This window comes from Ptiloglossa arizonensis, chromosome 6 (genome assembly GCF_051014685.1).
Source record: "Ptiloglossa arizonensis isolate GNS036 chromosome 6, iyPtiAriz1_principal, whole genome shotgun sequence".
NCBI classification, from domain to species: domain Eukaryota; kingdom Metazoa; phylum Arthropoda; class Insecta; order Hymenoptera; family Colletidae; genus Ptiloglossa; species Ptiloglossa arizonensis.
This window is the reverse complement of record NC_135053.1, coordinates 8550806-8568237: the sequence shown is the minus strand read 5'-3', so window position 1 is coordinate 8568237 and position 17432 is coordinate 8550806. Positions and strand designations below refer to the sequence as shown.

At 40.6% G+C, this 17432-nt stretch overlaps 1 protein-coding gene across 9 annotated transcripts in view; it reads right to left on the bottom strand.

Moving 5' to 3' along the window:
• Rdl (Resistant to dieldrin) overlaps nucleotides 1–17432 on the bottom strand; it is a 158461-nt gene that overhangs the window by 23493 nt on the left and 117536 nt on the right. For all 9 annotated transcript variants that reach the window (XM_076315118.1, XM_076315119.1, XM_076315120.1 and 6 more), the window contains 2 exons: nucleotides 9426–9652; nucleotides 5721–5803 (listed from right to left, as the gene is read on the bottom strand). In XM_076315118.1, the coding sequence (XP_076171233.1) occupies nucleotides 5721–5803; nucleotides 9426–9652 (310 nt within the window). The remainder of the gene's footprint in view (nucleotides 1–5720; nucleotides 5804–9425; nucleotides 9653–17432) is intronic.

Here is a 17432-nt window from a genome sequence, read left to right as displayed (position 1 = left end):
CGTAGAAAGGATTTAAAAAGAACACCTAGAAAACGAATCCGTGTCTCTCGTCCGTTTCGACGATACTTACATTTTTCCCTTTTTATCGAAGAAAAGTAAGCTTCCGTTTAACACTAGAACTACCCTTTGGTTGAATTTGACCTGTTTTTAAAATTACTCAATTATCCGCTGCGTCTTTGTCTACAATATTCGTGGACAATCGTCGAAATGGAGCAATGGTACTCCTAAATTAATTTCCCCTTTCCCCGCCTAACTTCGAAGATACCTATATAATCCGATACAAACACGAATACGTTCACCATCGGTGGTTCCAGGGTTAACCTTCCGCGCGCGTTAAAAGTTCCTCCACTCTCTACTCAACTCTACTCTGCGACGACGCGTTCGTTTACGCGAGTGTACGGTCTCGATATTAATTGCAGTTAATTACCATCCGGTAATGGCCAGCGACAAAGAACACGCGGTCCGCGACAAACCCGGACAGAAATATTTCTAACGAAGCTAATAATTCCTCCCCGAGAGGAGGACCGAGAGCAATTAAGGACGAAGACACGATCCGGCTTTCTACTCAGCGAAACTAATCAACGAACTTGGTCAAGTTACTTTGATATCTCGAGTGTCCGACTTCCGACGGCCTTTCGTCGTATCCTGCAAACGACTGACTTTTAATATAGAGATCTCTTAGCCGGAACGAGTTAGGGCGAAACTTTTTCCATTGTCTCCGTATAGATTACCAATCCCGGGGCTGGTCTCGGGTTGGGTATAATCAAAGGCACCGGATGCGTTTCACGACTCTTTTTGTTTCTCGTCGTCCCCTCGTTCTACACCGACCCCCTATTTTTCACTACCACCTCCACTCTTCCCCCTTAACCCCTTCGATGGTCGTTCGTAATTTAACCCGTTACCGGCCACCACCGATTTTATCATTTATTTACGTATTCTGGTATCGATAATATCGCATCGTCCTCGCACTTTGAGGCAAACACCGTCCGTTGGATTAAGAGGTACAATTATCGAACTTATCGATGAAAGAACAATGATTCAATGATCGTTCGACGATCAGATCGCCGCGCGCAATTACCACCGATGAATTGACCGTTCGTATCGCCGTTTCGCGAGCCCCGTGTTTATTAATTAATATATTTCGAACGAATCGACGACGGATTTTCGAACGACGAGGGGTGACTTTCAAAGGGTTGCTCGTCAGGTCGACGGGTTGCAAAACGAGGTAGTTTTCAGGGATTTCGTTCGAAGACGGGTTCGTGATTTTACGAAACGTCGTCGTTCAAAGGTACGCGTGACGAGCCACGAGTTTATTCAATCTTTCGATCGCAAAACTCTTCATTTTTCGCGAGAGTCACGACCAATCGTGCGAAACCACTCCGAGCGTACCGGAAAATTATCCACTTGTACGAAATTAAAAAAATAATGACAGACGATCCGTATTGGTGGATCGCGCGCACGGATATTTTTCTTCTTTGAAAAATTTCTGGTCGAGGATTTTGCGTTAAATATAGGCTGCAAATTCAATGTTTAATTTGGAAAATTATCAACTTATTCGAAGTGGAAGGTGAGAATCATCACGAGCGACTTGGCACTAAATATGGGGTGAAAATTCAGTGTTTAATTTGGAAAATTATCAACTTATTCGAAGTGGAAATGAGAATCATCACGAGTAATGATCCATACGTGTGGACCACGCGTAGGGATTTATTTTTTTCGAAAAATCATGGGCGAGGAAATGTTAACAATATGGGCCACGAATACGATAATTTACTTTGAATTAACGGAAGGAATTGGAGGATAAAAAATAAAAAATTTGTTAACTCAATGATAGCGAGTCTTCTTGTCTGTCGATCAGATTTTGTTGGAGCCCTTCGTGTAATTGATCGCAACTTTTACGCGCAAATTCAAATTTTTGAACGAAACTCGGTAAATTTCTAATCTACCGTATGTACTTTTAGATACGTGAATAAACATCTGTCAAAATTGTATACCTGTCTTCGAAATAAATTTCTAAAGGCTGTCTTATCTTTCCAATCCGTTACCCTAACGTCGCCCAGTGGAATATTTCATAAAAAATGCGAGAAAAAACATGTAACGACTAAAATCGCACAGGTATTTCTTATTTTGTCATTTTACAAAGTTATTACGTACGTTTCGATCTTTGTTAACGCAAAATAATCAAAATAACATTACGGTTTTAAAAATTTTGTAATTCAAAATGATATCTAAAAGTAAAATAATCAAATTCTCGCATTATTGCGATATAATTGTAATTAAATTAATTAATCAATCCATTGAATTGATCATTCGTTAAATCATTCACCAAAAGAAATCGAAGACAAAGTTGCTAGTCCCAAATCGTGTATAATAATGGCGAGTATAACACGTTTTATAGGCAATATATTAATTCTTTCGTTTATAGTAAATACTCGGCGAAACGTTATTTTCTTCTTTCTAGAAAAAGTATGTTAGTTTTTTGCGTTTCAGTTACGAGAAAATTATTATTACAATGCTAGCGACCAATTTCTACAATAAAGAAGAAATTTTATTCTTCGAAACGAGACCAAAATGAGCGTCGAATTCTACTGGATTCGTAATGAAAAAATGGAACGAAAATAGAACACGTTCAATTAGGTGAAACTTAAAAAGTATCAAGAGTGTAAAAATGTAATTGGACGTAACTCAAGTACATATTGGATACGCTTAATTCCGTCGTACAACGTTTAATATAAAAAAGACGAGAAACTGTAAACGATGATTTTAATTTTCAACGATATTGTGATCCACCATTTCGAAAACCCGTAGCCGCGATCGAAGCTAGCAAATGGTAAAAGAAAAGAATCATACTAAATTGTGACTTATACGTTCGATCGATTATCGATAAAAAAATACTCCTTACGGGGAATACTTTCGTAAAATGACTTTTCTTCACTTTTTGGACGCGAGTACTTCATTGTGCGTCGCTCGTCCATAAACACTGACGCGTGATTATTTAAAAAGGGTCACTCGAACGGTTCGTTTATTTTCCATAAAAGAAAAGAATATTTCGAGCAAAACGGTATGTATCGCCCGTTCAAGGTCACAATTTCTTTAAATTGCAATTCGGTTAAATTCCTCAACCAAATTGATCGACCGTTTCATTCTCTAAAGAACTTGATCGACCTTGAACCGTGGATCACCGAATACGTTCCACAGTTCTCGATCGGAAGGTAAATAAACAATTACAACGGTGTCTCCGTAAGTGGCAGTTCGCGACTACTCTGTAACAGTGACCTAATCCCCTCTCAGCAAGAAGAGTGGGGCTAGCGACGTCGTGGAGACGCAAGTCGTGGAGGGGCACCGGAAGCATCGAAACACTTCCGGTGGCCTTCCGAAAACACGCGTGAACGGCCACCGTGGTGGGTTTTAGTTCGCAGGGAATCCCACACTCTCTCTGACCCCTCCCGAAGGACTCTTTCGAAGATTTCCCCCATGGAAAATAAAAAAAAACATAAAGTCGTCAAAATCGTGCTAGCTCGAGAAACTCGATCGTTCTCACGAATCGCGTACTTTCCGTCAATCGGTCGCAAAACTGTTGATTTTTCGCGAGAGTCACGACCAATCGTGCGAAGCCACTCCGAGCGTACAGGCAAATTATCCATTTGTACGAAATTAAAAAAATAAAGATAGGCGATTCGTGTTTCGATTTCGATTCTCACGAGTCGCGTACTTTCCGTCAGTCGGTCCGTAAATACTGCCACTTATCGACATTACCGTATATCGTTCTCTCGTCGACAAAACCGAAAGACCTTGAACGCGACCTTGGCCCTCCTGGCCGAGAAGAAGAAAAAAAAAAGAAATAAGAAACCCTCTACCTCGTGATTCAGGACACTCTCTCCCGTCTTCCCGAGTAAACGAGTTATCCAAGGGGGAGCTGTCTTAAACGCTCCGGTCCGTGTAACGCTTTGGTTCGAGCGTTGTAAATACGCGCTCGAAGATCCCCTCGAGACCGATCGATTAACACGTCAGATTCCCGACAGGGTCGGCATCGTGCGAAAAAACAAAAAAAAAAAAAAAAAAAAGCAAAAATAAAAACCGTGGAATTCCCCCTCCGGTGGGATCGAAGATCTACTTCCGTTGGTGAGAACAGAGCGGTGAAAAATCGAGAAAAAAAAAGAAGAAGAAGTAGGAACGAATCAAAGAGAGCATCCGGGCATCCTCTTTCGGTTTCACACACCCAATATTCGCGTGCAATTTGCAGCAGTGATAATCGGCGCGAGCTCGTGATAGCACGCATCACTTACACAACCATTCGCGCCCATCGCACTCGGACAGAAAAGAATCTCACGCGCATTCACGCCCCACGCTCAGCTGGTTGGTTAACCTTCGCCCGTACGTGCCACCGTACACTGGTGTGTTTCCACGGGCGTTCAGCCCCGTTCCTCTCGCTCACGAGTAGAAGAGAACTCTTTCGTTTCTCCTATTGCTCGCCGACTGTCAGCGACGACGAGCGCGGCTCGTCTGTGCTCGAGCCGTGTGTCGTCGACTCGTTTCGATTTTTCGTGCTCGAGTCGACGCGATGGGTAATTGCTTACACACGGGGCGAGCGTCTCGATCGAGACCGTCCTCCCTGGTTGTCACGGACGTTGCTCGTCGAGGTGCACTTTTCTTGAACACACTGTGCTCCTACGCACGCCGAACCGAGCGCGCGTTTCGATCGAGTACACACGAGCGTGTCCGTGGACTCGTTACGTGAGAGTAACGGTTCGGTTCACGGTTCGAGGATCCCCGCGAACACTTATCGAGGAACGTCACCGTTTCATCGATACCTCGATATCTCGCTACCCAGTGGATCCGTTCCTCGTGCGATCCGTTGCTCGAAACGCGCGTTCGATTACGAACGGTTTGCGTTGTTACGTGGGTTCGACGGTCATCGTGAACGTTATAGAAAACCCAGTAATAGTGAGCGAGAGCCGGTGAGTGAGCGGGTGAGTGGACGGGGTGAATGAAAATGATCCACGGCGATGCCGCGGATCGTGTGACTGACTCGTGTTGGTGAGCGTGTAAAGTGGCGAGTGATGGACAGACAGACAGATAGATAGACAGCTATAGAGGAGAAGACAGAGAAGAAAGGGTGTATCGAGGATCTTGGGTGTACGGGAGAGAGGGACGAGAGCTTGGGTGGTCGCGTTGAAGGGGGTGGGTCGTAGGTGTTGGGTAACGATATATTTCGTATGAGCGTGTAAAAGAAGGTCGTACGAGGGTTTTTAATTTTTTTTTAATTTTTCTTTTCTTTTCTTTTTTTTTTTTTTTTCGTTTCTTTGATACGCTCGACGCATATGTACACGGCAGAGGCGTCTTTCTGAGCTGATCTGAAAAAGGGTTGAAAGCGATGTACAGTTGAAGACGCGTATCATCAACGGTAATCGACCCTCGATTTTAATTGTATTCACGATTTGTTTATCGGTTGCGCGAATTTAATCGTTGAAAGCGCGTTTGATCGAATTTTGGAAAAAAGTATCGGGCAAAACGGTCGGTGTTCTGCCCGATCGTTCACGTCGATTACCATTTTCTAGATCGACACTGTCGGTGCACAATGACGAATAACGGATCGTATGTTTCCGTGTACGTAATGTGGCGTGTCTGTGTGATTGTGGACAGAGGCGAGGATGTCGAACTTTCTCAGATTGTCTCTTGTTCGTATGTATGCATTTATAGACGCGCACGTGCGTACTTACAGCTCTCGATCTCGATATGGCAGAGCTGTCGGTCCATCGGAAAGTATTGCAGATTCATTGGACACGATGCTGTGATCGTTAAACTGCAACAAACGTAAAGATCGCATTCAGTGCATCGATTCTGTGAGTTGCGGGGAATACGTTTCCCCGGTTTGCTTAAACTTCTTGCCGTCCTATCGTGGAATTTTTTAAAAAATATTCCCTTTATTATTTGTGTCTATTTAAGGAAAAAAATATTTACAAATATTTATATAACGGTCAATAGCGTTTGACAATAAACTCGACGATGTAATAGGTTGTTCGATAAGTTTTGTCGAACGAAACTAGTATTAGATAATACTATTATTCGAAAAATGTACAGTAATACAATACTAAGTTGTATCACTATACATTTCTTTCTATTTTTTTTATTTACAATTCATTATACTATCGGATACGCGAGATCCCTTGTATTATAATAAACTTTATATTACAATCTAGATTTACAATACATTTAATTGTAAATAGCTATATGGATCGTATTTACATTTAAAACACTGGTGCGCTTTTATTTAATAATAGGTCCAATTTTCTCTATTAGCAATTATAGCTTGCCAACGTCTCAAGAAATCGTCAAATTAAAGAAATTTCGTAAGATCGTGTAAGGTCGATCGAATTGTTCAAACGAATTTTAATATTTTCGCTAATGTAAATAATTGCAGCGCGACTTAATCTCTTCCGTTCTTCTGGCTTCGAGTGCAACGTTCCACTATTATTAATGTTCTATACGCCCGTATCGTAAAAGGTCTCGTATCGGGCGAATGTTCTCAGCGTAACGGCTCGACGCGAAGGTGTTAATTTTAAAATACAGTTTCTCGTAAGCTCGTGCTTCATTACAGACCGTATAATTTCTATTGGATTTGCATTAGGGGATTGGGATGGCCAAGTCGATACGAGGACACCGTTCTTCGCTTTCCATTCTCAAACCTCGAATCGTTTTACATACGTAGTCTTTATTTCGGAGAATTCTGTTCCACTCGGTGATACCAACGAATTCGAGAGAATTTCAACCGACGCGTGCTCGAGATGATCGTACACGTTCAGGTGATCGTAATCTCCCTTTTGTTAGGTATCGATTTTCGAAGATACTTTTAATACACATTTACAGGGACGGACGTACGTTGAAAATAAAATACACAATTTCCCGTATCTCGAGAACCGAGATTTTTAATTTCGTAAAGTACACATCGTTGGCGCGTGTTCAAAACCGTGGTCTCTAATTTCAAGTTCGCCACAATCTTGCTAACAACCACGATCGAGCGAGTTTTGGGGAGAACATGTTCACGATTCCACGACCGTGTTACCGTACCGAGTTGCATCGATCGATAGTTATCGCTCGAACGAAGAGAACTTATCCGTGCACACCGATTTCTATCGATTTCCTTTAACGTTTCTCGCCCCCCGGCGTGCTCGGATCGACCTTGAGGATTCTGGATCCGGAAAGTGATGCGATGTTAAGGAACGAAAAACGCGAGCACAGTGTGACAGGACTTTTACGCGTCACTTGGTGAAACGAATACGTGAAACGAAAATAATTCCGACCGAGGATTATTTAAGGAGACGAATCCTCTCAATTAAGAAAAGATTCTATTCTCGCGTGAATCTACTCGACTTTAACGCTTCGTTAGACCGTAGTAAATAGAGATTCAACAAGAGATTGGATTTGGACTTTATTCGCACGAGGATCTATATATATAATAGGTTGTTCGATAAGTTTTGTCGTTCGATAAGGAATGGTATTAGATCCGTTGTTTTGTGTGAAAACGAACCTCATTCGAAACAGATTTCTAAAATAGTCCTCCATTTCTCGTATGAATTTCTTTCGAATTTTACTTGTTCGTAGATTTATGTAATAATACCATTCTAAAGATGGTACACTGTTTGACGAACATGTGTAAAGTTTCGTGTAGATCTGTCGACTGGTTCGTATATTTGAAGTGTCATAGTATTTTTTTGCAATGAAACAAATAACAAAACTTTTTGAACAATCTAGTATATTGTTGAATTATTTTGGAGTATGGTGAGCGAGAATGGGGACTAGGACAAAGTTCAGTTGATGTTGTCTGGGTATTGTTCATTCTTGGACTATGGTTTCTCTTTTGGTGAGTTGAAAGGGCAAGATTCGACTGACGTCATTCGTAATCTTCGAACGATGAGTCTTCTGATGCATCGTAACAGCAACGTCAGGTATGCACGAGCTGTTCGAACGTTACAACATTAATACCGGAACACTCGAAGATGGTTATAGGTGGAAATATACGGAGGGACGATATGGACGACGAGGAGGGCGAAGACGGGGATGAAAGTGGTGTCGACCAACACTGGGAACAAATTTGTTACGGCCGATACAATTGCTCCCTCGAGTGTCTTGGTTGCTCCTTGGCAGCGGAGTGTATCGAAGCTGGGTTTAAATCGCGCCTGGGAAAATCTATTCGACCGTTTGAAAATTCTCTTCGTTTTTTCGGTTTAACAATTTCCTTCTCGTCGATTCACCAGATCCGCGTTCAGAAGAACAGTTTCCCCGTTTGAGTGGATAAAATTGAAATACATGTTAATTCTCTCGAGAGTAACGTAATAATAAAGGTAAAAAGATTATACAACGTTTTTAATATACGGTGGTTCCAAAAAATATTTACACGCTGTATTATAAGGAAATTCTACTTACTCGTAAGACCGATTTTATTGAAAGTTTGTGCGCACATAGAGCACAATAGTGCACATGTAGAGAAATTTTGTTATCCATAGGAAAATTCTTTAAGAAGATGAAATAAAGTTTCGAAGGTTTGGGTTAGGGGTGTTAGAAAAAAGGATTCAAGATTTAAAAAATTTACAATACTCAAAGTTACTCGGATGAAACATTTTTTACTTCCCTCGGTAAGGATTTATAGTATTTACCGAGAAGAATAATAAATGGTTGATCGATATAGGTTTCGACCGAGTAACTTTAAATATTGTAAGGCTTAAATGTTGAATCCTTTTCTTTTAACATCCTAATGTACCTCGCAACAGAGAAACAGCGTGTAAAGTTTCCTTTTCATTTATTTGAAATGATCTTTATTTTAGTATTTTGCTTCGACAGAAGTTACCTCTGCGATTCAATTACATTCTGAGAGATAAATAATGGTGACGCTACAACGACAATAATATCGTTGGAAAAATATATTTTGTTATTTTTCGATCGAACAAAGAAAGTAAAATTATCGCAAAATTAGTACATACATTCGAGTGTCCCAGAAAATAGTACGCATTTCGAAGATCATAAGTTATGAAGTGGTGACTACAAATATAATTTTGAGCACGACTAGCTATTTTCTCTTTATTCCGAATGTAATTATATTTCTCTGTAATGTTACGCCGACTTAATAAAAAATCTGATCTGTACAATGAATTATAGTTTTATATTTTCATTTGTACGTGACTCGTTCTAAAACGAAAAAAGGCAAAAAAATGAACGATGAAGAGGTAAAGAAATGCAAAATATACTTTCCTAATTGACATTTCATTTCGACGATTTAAAGATAACAGAAAACGAACCGATCAAATATTCGCTGGGACAACCTACCGCTATCGCGCAACCTTCGAGTAAATACAGTTATCGGGACTGGTTGCTGGAAAATAAACAAACACGGGACGTTTGAAATTCATTAGTTAATCGTTTTTACTCACCGTATACTACGCGTGATGCTTCCCGAGTGATGAATACGAATGAACTCGTTGCTGGTGGTAGCGATGTGAAAGTACGACTGCTTCTCGTTGACGAAGAACGTGTCGGGCACCCAGATGTTCTTGATGAACTCCGAGCCGACGCTCAGCGTCTCGACGCCCGTTTGTTTTTTGAACGCGAGTCTCGGGTCCGTCCAGAATTGCCGGAAGTAAAAATCCAGCGTGAAGTCCTGATACGAGACACGAGGGCGTTTCATTAGACTGTGAATATCATGATGTTATCGAGAGAGAGAGAGAAAGAGAGAGATAGATAGGCAGAGTTTAGATAGAGATATAGATATAGATATAGATAGAGATAGAGATAGAGATAGAGATAGAGATAGAGATAGAGATAGAGATAGAGATAGAGATAGAGATAGAGATAGAGATAGAGATAGAGCTGGAGATAGAGATAGAGATAGAGATAGAAATAGAGATAGAGATGGTGATAGAGATAGTGATAGAGATAGAGATAGAGATAGAGATAGAGATAGAGAGAGATAGAGAGAGAGAAAGTGCGCGCGCGCGCGCGTGAACAACGTGGAAAAACGTAAAAACCACGGGAAACACCATCGGTGTTCGCGCGCGGGAGCCGTGTTTCGTTTTCAATCGAAGGCACAATGATCTAAATGCTACAATAGCTCCCGCTGGGTCGGAATGGACAATGAAACGTGACACGTAAACTAACAGCATTACGCAACAATGCGTTCGTTAAAAATAACGAAATTCCATCGGTACGTGAGGAAGAAAGCAAATGCAAACCGATATCGCGGCTGGATAACGGGGACCGCCTATCCGACGTGCATCCTGGTTTATACGAATAAATAGATTTGCATCGATTAAACTCCCTGATTTATTTGATACGTGGCACGCTCAAAATACACGGTTTATCTGCAGGCAAATACATCGGGCTCAGGTCTCGAATATTCTCCTGATTTAAAACGGCTACACGAGCGCTTTATGCAGCCCGCTCTATTTTATTCGGTCCGCGTAAATATCGTTAAAATTATTGGCGACATTAAAGACGGTTACGGATATAAATTGAGGGGTTTCGAGGCCACTGTTACGCATATACATAATCTATGCACGCGTTCCTGCCGTGAGTGTACGGGGTTATTGGAAACAAAAATAAAAAAAAACGTTATCGTTTTTAAATTTTCAGCGAACAATTTTATCTCACTATCGTTTTTAGATTTTTTAGAACACTTTTATCTTGTTATCGTAATTAGATCTTTATTCGAACGGTTAGCAATGGGAGAAAAGTAACGATATTACTCAAAATAGCCACTTTTTAAGGTTATGTAGCCTTGGCGTGGCAGAACCACTATTGTAGCACGAACAAGGTTACGTTTTATAATTAAATTTCTATTAAGTGAAACTCGTAATGTTTCCTATCGTTTTTTTTCTGTCGTTGGCAGATATATTTGTCACAGAATTTACAACAGGACATCGATTTCATAGATGGAGGAGTTTCGGGCATTTTAAGATCTTAGTTGTTTTTTTTTTTGGTTATGTGGAATCCTACATTAGTTCGAGTAATTAGTTTATTTTTCGCGGAATATTATATCGCGTTTCCACGAATAGAGTAATCAACTATGCAACCTGTTGCTATCAATTTTTAGCAAGTTTTGTTTTGCCATTTCTACGAATTTCGAGTACAAAGTGTATCGAGTTTGATCGTGAAACACTCGGACACGCGATTGTTTCGCATTATTCATGCTTTTGCGTGGTTGTCCACCGAACGAGTTTCGTAAAACCCGAGAGGAATGAAAATTTGCCGTCGAATGAATTTTGTAAAACTGGAGGCAAATGAAAATTGGATGGTTTATGAATTTTGTATAACTCGAAACAAATGAAAATTTGACAGCTAATAAAGTTTGCAAAACTCGAGACAAATGAAAATTTGACGTTGGATGAATTTTATAAAACTCGAAACAAATGAAAATTTTACCGTGAATGAATTTTTCAAAATTCCAAACAAATGAAACTTTGTCCGGCAAACGAATCTTGTAAATTTGAAAACAAATGGAAATCTATCCGATGTACACGGGGAGATCAATATATTTCTATTAAACGGATGTAATGTTTTTCGTATTGTGAACGAAACGCGCACTCTGGCATTGTTCTAACGAGAGACAATTCCTTTTATTTCTAACGAAGTTATTTTGTTTCATTATTATCGATTTAACGTTGAGTTTATAGTCTTCTATACGAACTATAGATTATTTATAAAAACAGCAATATATTTTCGAAGCATAGGATAAAATTCTAAAATTCTATTTAATCGATTCGCGCGAAATTCAAATATCTTACTTGTCTACGATTTCGAGTTTCTTTAAATTAGAAGAAACTACGACGCATTTAATATACTGAAAATATCTCGTACCGTGCATCGTGGATTATTTTCATTGCTCACGAATTATATCGTACACGTTTCGCTATTCGTCTTCCAAATTAAAATCATATCTTCTAAATCAGAGTCGACCGATACCGTATACAAAGAAGTTCTACATCTTCCGTGATTTCATCCACTCTTGGAAAAATCAGCCTTATAAGCAAAGCTTCAAGATATCGCTCTTGGAAGCGAGCGCTTCTTTAAGATCCCAAGAAGTTATTATTTTTTAGGTTAAAAATTGATTATTGGTTTTGCTAATCGTACTCAAATATTCGATAACTATTTTTAAACAATTTTTCTTAAAATATGTAACTCGATCGATCCACTGTCAATTTAACGTTGAAAATTTAAAGTTTCATCGAACTCTTCGTTAACCTACCGGACAGTTATTTCGCATCTGCACGGAAATTTTAACAATAATATAATTACCAAACTTAGTGTCTCAATATTTAACCTCCTATTTAAAATAAACAACCGTGTATCGTTCAAAATTCCTTCATCTATAAAAAAGCTTACATTTACTCCACTAAACAAATTTCTCCTCGAACCATTCGACTTGTACCCGTAACAATTTTTAATATTCTTTACACCATCGTCGTTCTCCTATTCGTCAACAAAAACATTACATTTACTCTACTAAACAAATTTCTCCTCGAACTTTCAATATTCTTAACACCGTCGCTCTCCTATTCGTCAACAAAAAGATTACATTTTCTCTACTAAAGAAATTTCTCCTCGAACCGTTCGATTCGTACCGGTAACAATTTTCAATATTCTTAACACCGTGTTCATTCTCTCGAATCGATCGCGAGAATACCATTCGTATCGATTAAAACATTCGTTTTGATCGTTAATTCGTAGCTATCGGAGATCACGATGCTCTTTTACGTTGTTCCTCGTTCTTCCATGTCGTGTGTCTATCTCTCTCTACGGCGAGCGAGACGTTCGATGCGGAAGGAGAAGCCATCGTCCTTCTACGGGAACGAAGAGCCTCGAGAGAGATCGTTATACGGGGTGGTGGTGGGCGGGCGGGGCGGCGGGGGGCAGGGGGTTGTCGCGAGATTAAAACGGTCGAGGAAACACGTAACGGGGAAAACGAAACGTAGAGCGACGCGATCGGATAAGATAGGGGCTCGAGCGGTCGGTAATAGGAGAGGAAACGCAGAACTGAGATCGTGGACGTCGACAGGTACCTTAAAACCCTTGTCGACCGATATCGTCGTCGTTACCGCGGCCGTGCTACTTGTCGTGGTTATCGTAACCCGCGAAATCGGCCACTTGAACACACACGTAACCCTATCGAGACGTCCTTCAATGTTCCGTTCGAGCTCACGCTGTGAACCGAGCCGGGGCTAATTTGACCGGCTACAGATTATTTCGACAAAGCGTCGTAGACGCCACTCCGTCGTTCAACTTACAATCGTTGCGTTGTTTATTCGAGCGAAACTTCGTAACTTCGAGAGATTTCGTCGGAGTGTTGCGCGGTGGATGTTTTTCTTTTGTTTTTCTTTTTCCTCCACAAACAGCTAGTCGATCTTGAAAATCGTCTCGAATCATTTTCCTTGACGATTCCTCGCGCGAAATACGAAATCGTACAATTCGCGCTACACGAATATCACACAGGCGAGTCGCGATACGATCGCGTTGGTACACCGTGACTCGCGCAAACGTGCACGATCGCTGGGATATCAAGGGCAGCTTGAAAATCGCGTTAAATTGAATGACTTTCGTCGGTAATAAATGATTCCGCGGTTGGGTATTTGCGTTCAGGTGAATGGAAGATCGTGAAACGCTCGATCAAAAATTTTACGCATGACGAAGGAATCGCAGCGCGATTGAATGGACGCGGTTTTATGCGAAACCGTTAAAGAGAGCGAGAGAAAGAGAGTGAATGAAAGTGTGTGAGAGAGAGAGAGAGAGAGAGAGAGAGAGAGAGAGAAAGAGGGTGGGGGTAGGGGGTGGGAAGGATTTAATATTCAACGGTTCCGTCGCTTTAATAGTTGATCGTCGAGCAGAAATACCGTAATTTAAGCGTCTTGAAATAGATTCTCTTGGAAAGAAGTTACGCGTTTTGAAATATTCAAGGATCTTCGTTTAAACTTTGATTACATCGTTCGACTTCATCGAACGGAAAAGTGATTTCATTTCTACGGCGAGCGGTCGGCGAATTCATCAAACGTTGTAGCGTGCTCCTCGTCGTAAATTTTGCGGCCGCGGGGCGAGTAATTCGCCCCGATAAAGAAAGTTTAAGTAACCGAGCGAAGAGTTCGAGCGTAATCAGTCAAGCCCGATGGCCGGATTTATTATTCGTCGTCAAAGTTTCTTGATTATTCTATCATTAGAGAGATGTAATTACACGCGAGTGCATTTAAACGGGCTTAAAGTTTCACGAGTTAACGAAGACGCTATTAAAAGTTCACTTATCAAACTCGAATAACACACGCATCGATCGCGTCGTAAAGGCTCGATCAAATTTACCTGCCGTTTGGAATATTGAAGAAGTTCGAAGATTCGAAATACCACGTTCGATTCTTCGACCACGATTGAAACAGGAGTTGCAAACATTACCACTTTTTCCTAACTTTTTTCGTTTCTTGAATCGCACGAAACAAATTCTCGAAACCGAGTGTTCGATTCGAAGAGGTATTTTCGACATCGAACGATTCGATGAATATCTACGTTCCACTGGACTAATGTTTTCGAAACACAGGGTGTACCAAAAATCGTGTAAAAATAAACGAAAAATGCGAGACAACCTTTTTTTTTTCTGTACGAGATTTCGTTCGACTCTTCGAAATCGAGTATCGCTCGACGAACACGTCCGTTGCGATATTCGTTATTTTTGTATCCACGAGTGTTTGCAAACATCGTACAGTGGTACGATATTATTCGTTTCGATTTGTTCCAGTTGCTTAGAAAATAATAAAATCAACGGAAAACAAATGTTATCGTATCCTCGTTAACGTGTACATACTCCGACACAAGTAGAAACAACGAACAATGGTCAGACGCGACAGGCGAGTAGTAGCTTTTCCCGCGCGTGGTCGATCAATGTTCAAAATTAATTTTCTCAGAAACGATACCTTGCACGCAAAACGTTGTTCCATATTTTTCGATGTATCTTCACACGACGATCACGAGATTTTGCTTAACTCCCTTCCCGATGTACTACAAATTTTTACCAATTTCGCGTAAAGAGTAAGTACTCTTATTCTATTTGATTATTTTCTAAGCAACTGGAACAAATGGAAACGAACGTTGCCTCGTTTTTAATAAACATAGACCGCGAAACTCGAGAGGGCAAAAAGTAATTTTAAAAACACGTATTATTTTCAACAGTTCCAAGAGTATAATTACATTCGACCCGTAACGTTCTTTCGCACCGTATAAATAAACGTAATTTTCATTGGCCGAAAAAACTTACTCAATCTGAAAATTCTCCGCGATTCTGAGAAGAGAACGTTCCTCCCTTCCTCGAATTTATTCTCCCAAGCCCGAAGAGAACGTGGATATTTGCAATTCGGGTTTCACGCGACTCGGCCTGTATATTTGCGGCTCAGCCCTGAAATCTGGACGATAGTTTGCAGTTTCGCGAGATAATTCGATACAACTGGAAATTACACAGCTTGAACCGAGCCGTATCGCCTCGTGCACGGTTCACTCGCACCGGATCCCTGTCGACGTGGTCGATCTCAGTAAAGGGGAGTCCCGCGACGCGAGGGTATTTCGTGTGTACACGCGAAAGCGGTAAGGTGCATGGACCGTGTATATGGTGATTATATATATATTCCATAGATATACCACGACTACTTGTCCAAGACTAGTACGTGCAAGCATGCTACGAGACGCTATCAAGCGACATGCACTGTCTACGTGTACAGCGGAGTAACAATTTTCGGTCTAACTGTAAATACTTATGTCTAATCGAATTTCGAATTTGGCAACAGTGGCAACGATACGCAGCAGGGTATGAAAGTTCTTTTGGATGAATCTTAACCACAGTTTTCGTATTTCTCTTTGAACGTTCGTCTCGGTGAGATTGTTATTGTTCGAAGAACCTCCAACGAACAATTGGTCTTCGTTTCGAGAGCATTTCTACACGAACATCTTAACAAACGTGTTGTATTTTTCCCCGTTGTAATTATACCACGAGTCGAAGCGATAGATAGATCGTAATATATATACGACTTTATCGTAACGACTGCTCGGGGAATATTTTAAAATTGGAAATTGCGACTTATGGTTCAACGATACTATTTTCCAAGGATTGTACGGTTTTTAAAAAAGTTTCTTTTTTTTGCGTTAGGTACACCTAGGAGCTGAAAAGTATGATCTTGGGAGGAATGCGGGTATCCTATTGGTCGGAATTTTAACCTCGCCTTTGCGACACACACGATCAAGCGGGACATACGTACAGCGCCATCTATCGGTCGATGTTGAATTTAGACTCTTTTCTAACGCACAACTATCAAGCCAGGCTTAAGGAAACGCAGTCACAGAGGGAGTCGAGAAGCATTCCTCTTACCTCGTGGTAACACTCGGGACCAGTTTTTTCAGCTCCCGTTTCTACGCGAATCTCGAAAATCGTTCGAGGCAGAGAACTGAAATTTTCTACGGTGCTTTGCTTTGGATATAAGTTTCGATGGAAGTCGAACGAGGTTCCCGACCTTCGGACCAAAATTTATCGGAAAGAAGTTTTCCTTCGATGTATTGGAACAATTTACGCGGAAAGAAATTGCAAATTTCCAACCGAAACACTTTCTCAGGAACGTGTATCCAAATTTCTGCACGCGATAATAAAATCTCGAGAGAGTGGGAACGTTTGGAATTTGAAAACGATCTAATAGCAGTCGTTAGTGCGTCGTGTACATTTTATTTCACTATCGCTTTAATTCTTCGTATAATTGCTAAGGCTCGCTTTACAGACTCGTGGATGGGTGAACGTCGAAGGACTAATGCCATTTCGAAAATATCGTTCACGGTATATAACATTCTTCGAAAAACTTTTCGCAATGACAATTTACGTATCGTAAGTTCACCCATGGTGCGAAAGACATTAAATTTATGACCAATTTCTCGTGACAAGGAACTCGTTGTGCAACGTCCTTAGTAGAACATTTTTGAAACACACACGTAGTAAGCTCTGTATCTGTTGCATAATTGGAAAACCGTTTTGATAACCCTTTAATTGGATTTTCTTCGTCCTCGCCTATACATTCACTCTCGTTGATTGTCTTGCAGCGAGAATCAGGATTTAAAGTACTTAGCGTTTAAGAAATGGAACATTTGCACTTTTTGAACTTTGCACACTGCGAAACAATTTTAATTCCGCGTACAACACGCACACACACTGGAATTGGAACGAGTTTAATGTCTGAACGGTATTCGGTGTATCGATTAATTCTCGATCTCTTTAAAATAAATTTAATTTTTCTTCGTAAATAATTCGATTGTACTTCGATATCCAAAATAATTTCTGTCAGTTTCTATACGTTTCTGCCATTTTTTGAATTCTTGGCGAAACATCGCTCGGAGAAGAAATGGCGACTTCGAGTCAATGAAATCGCATTTTTTTT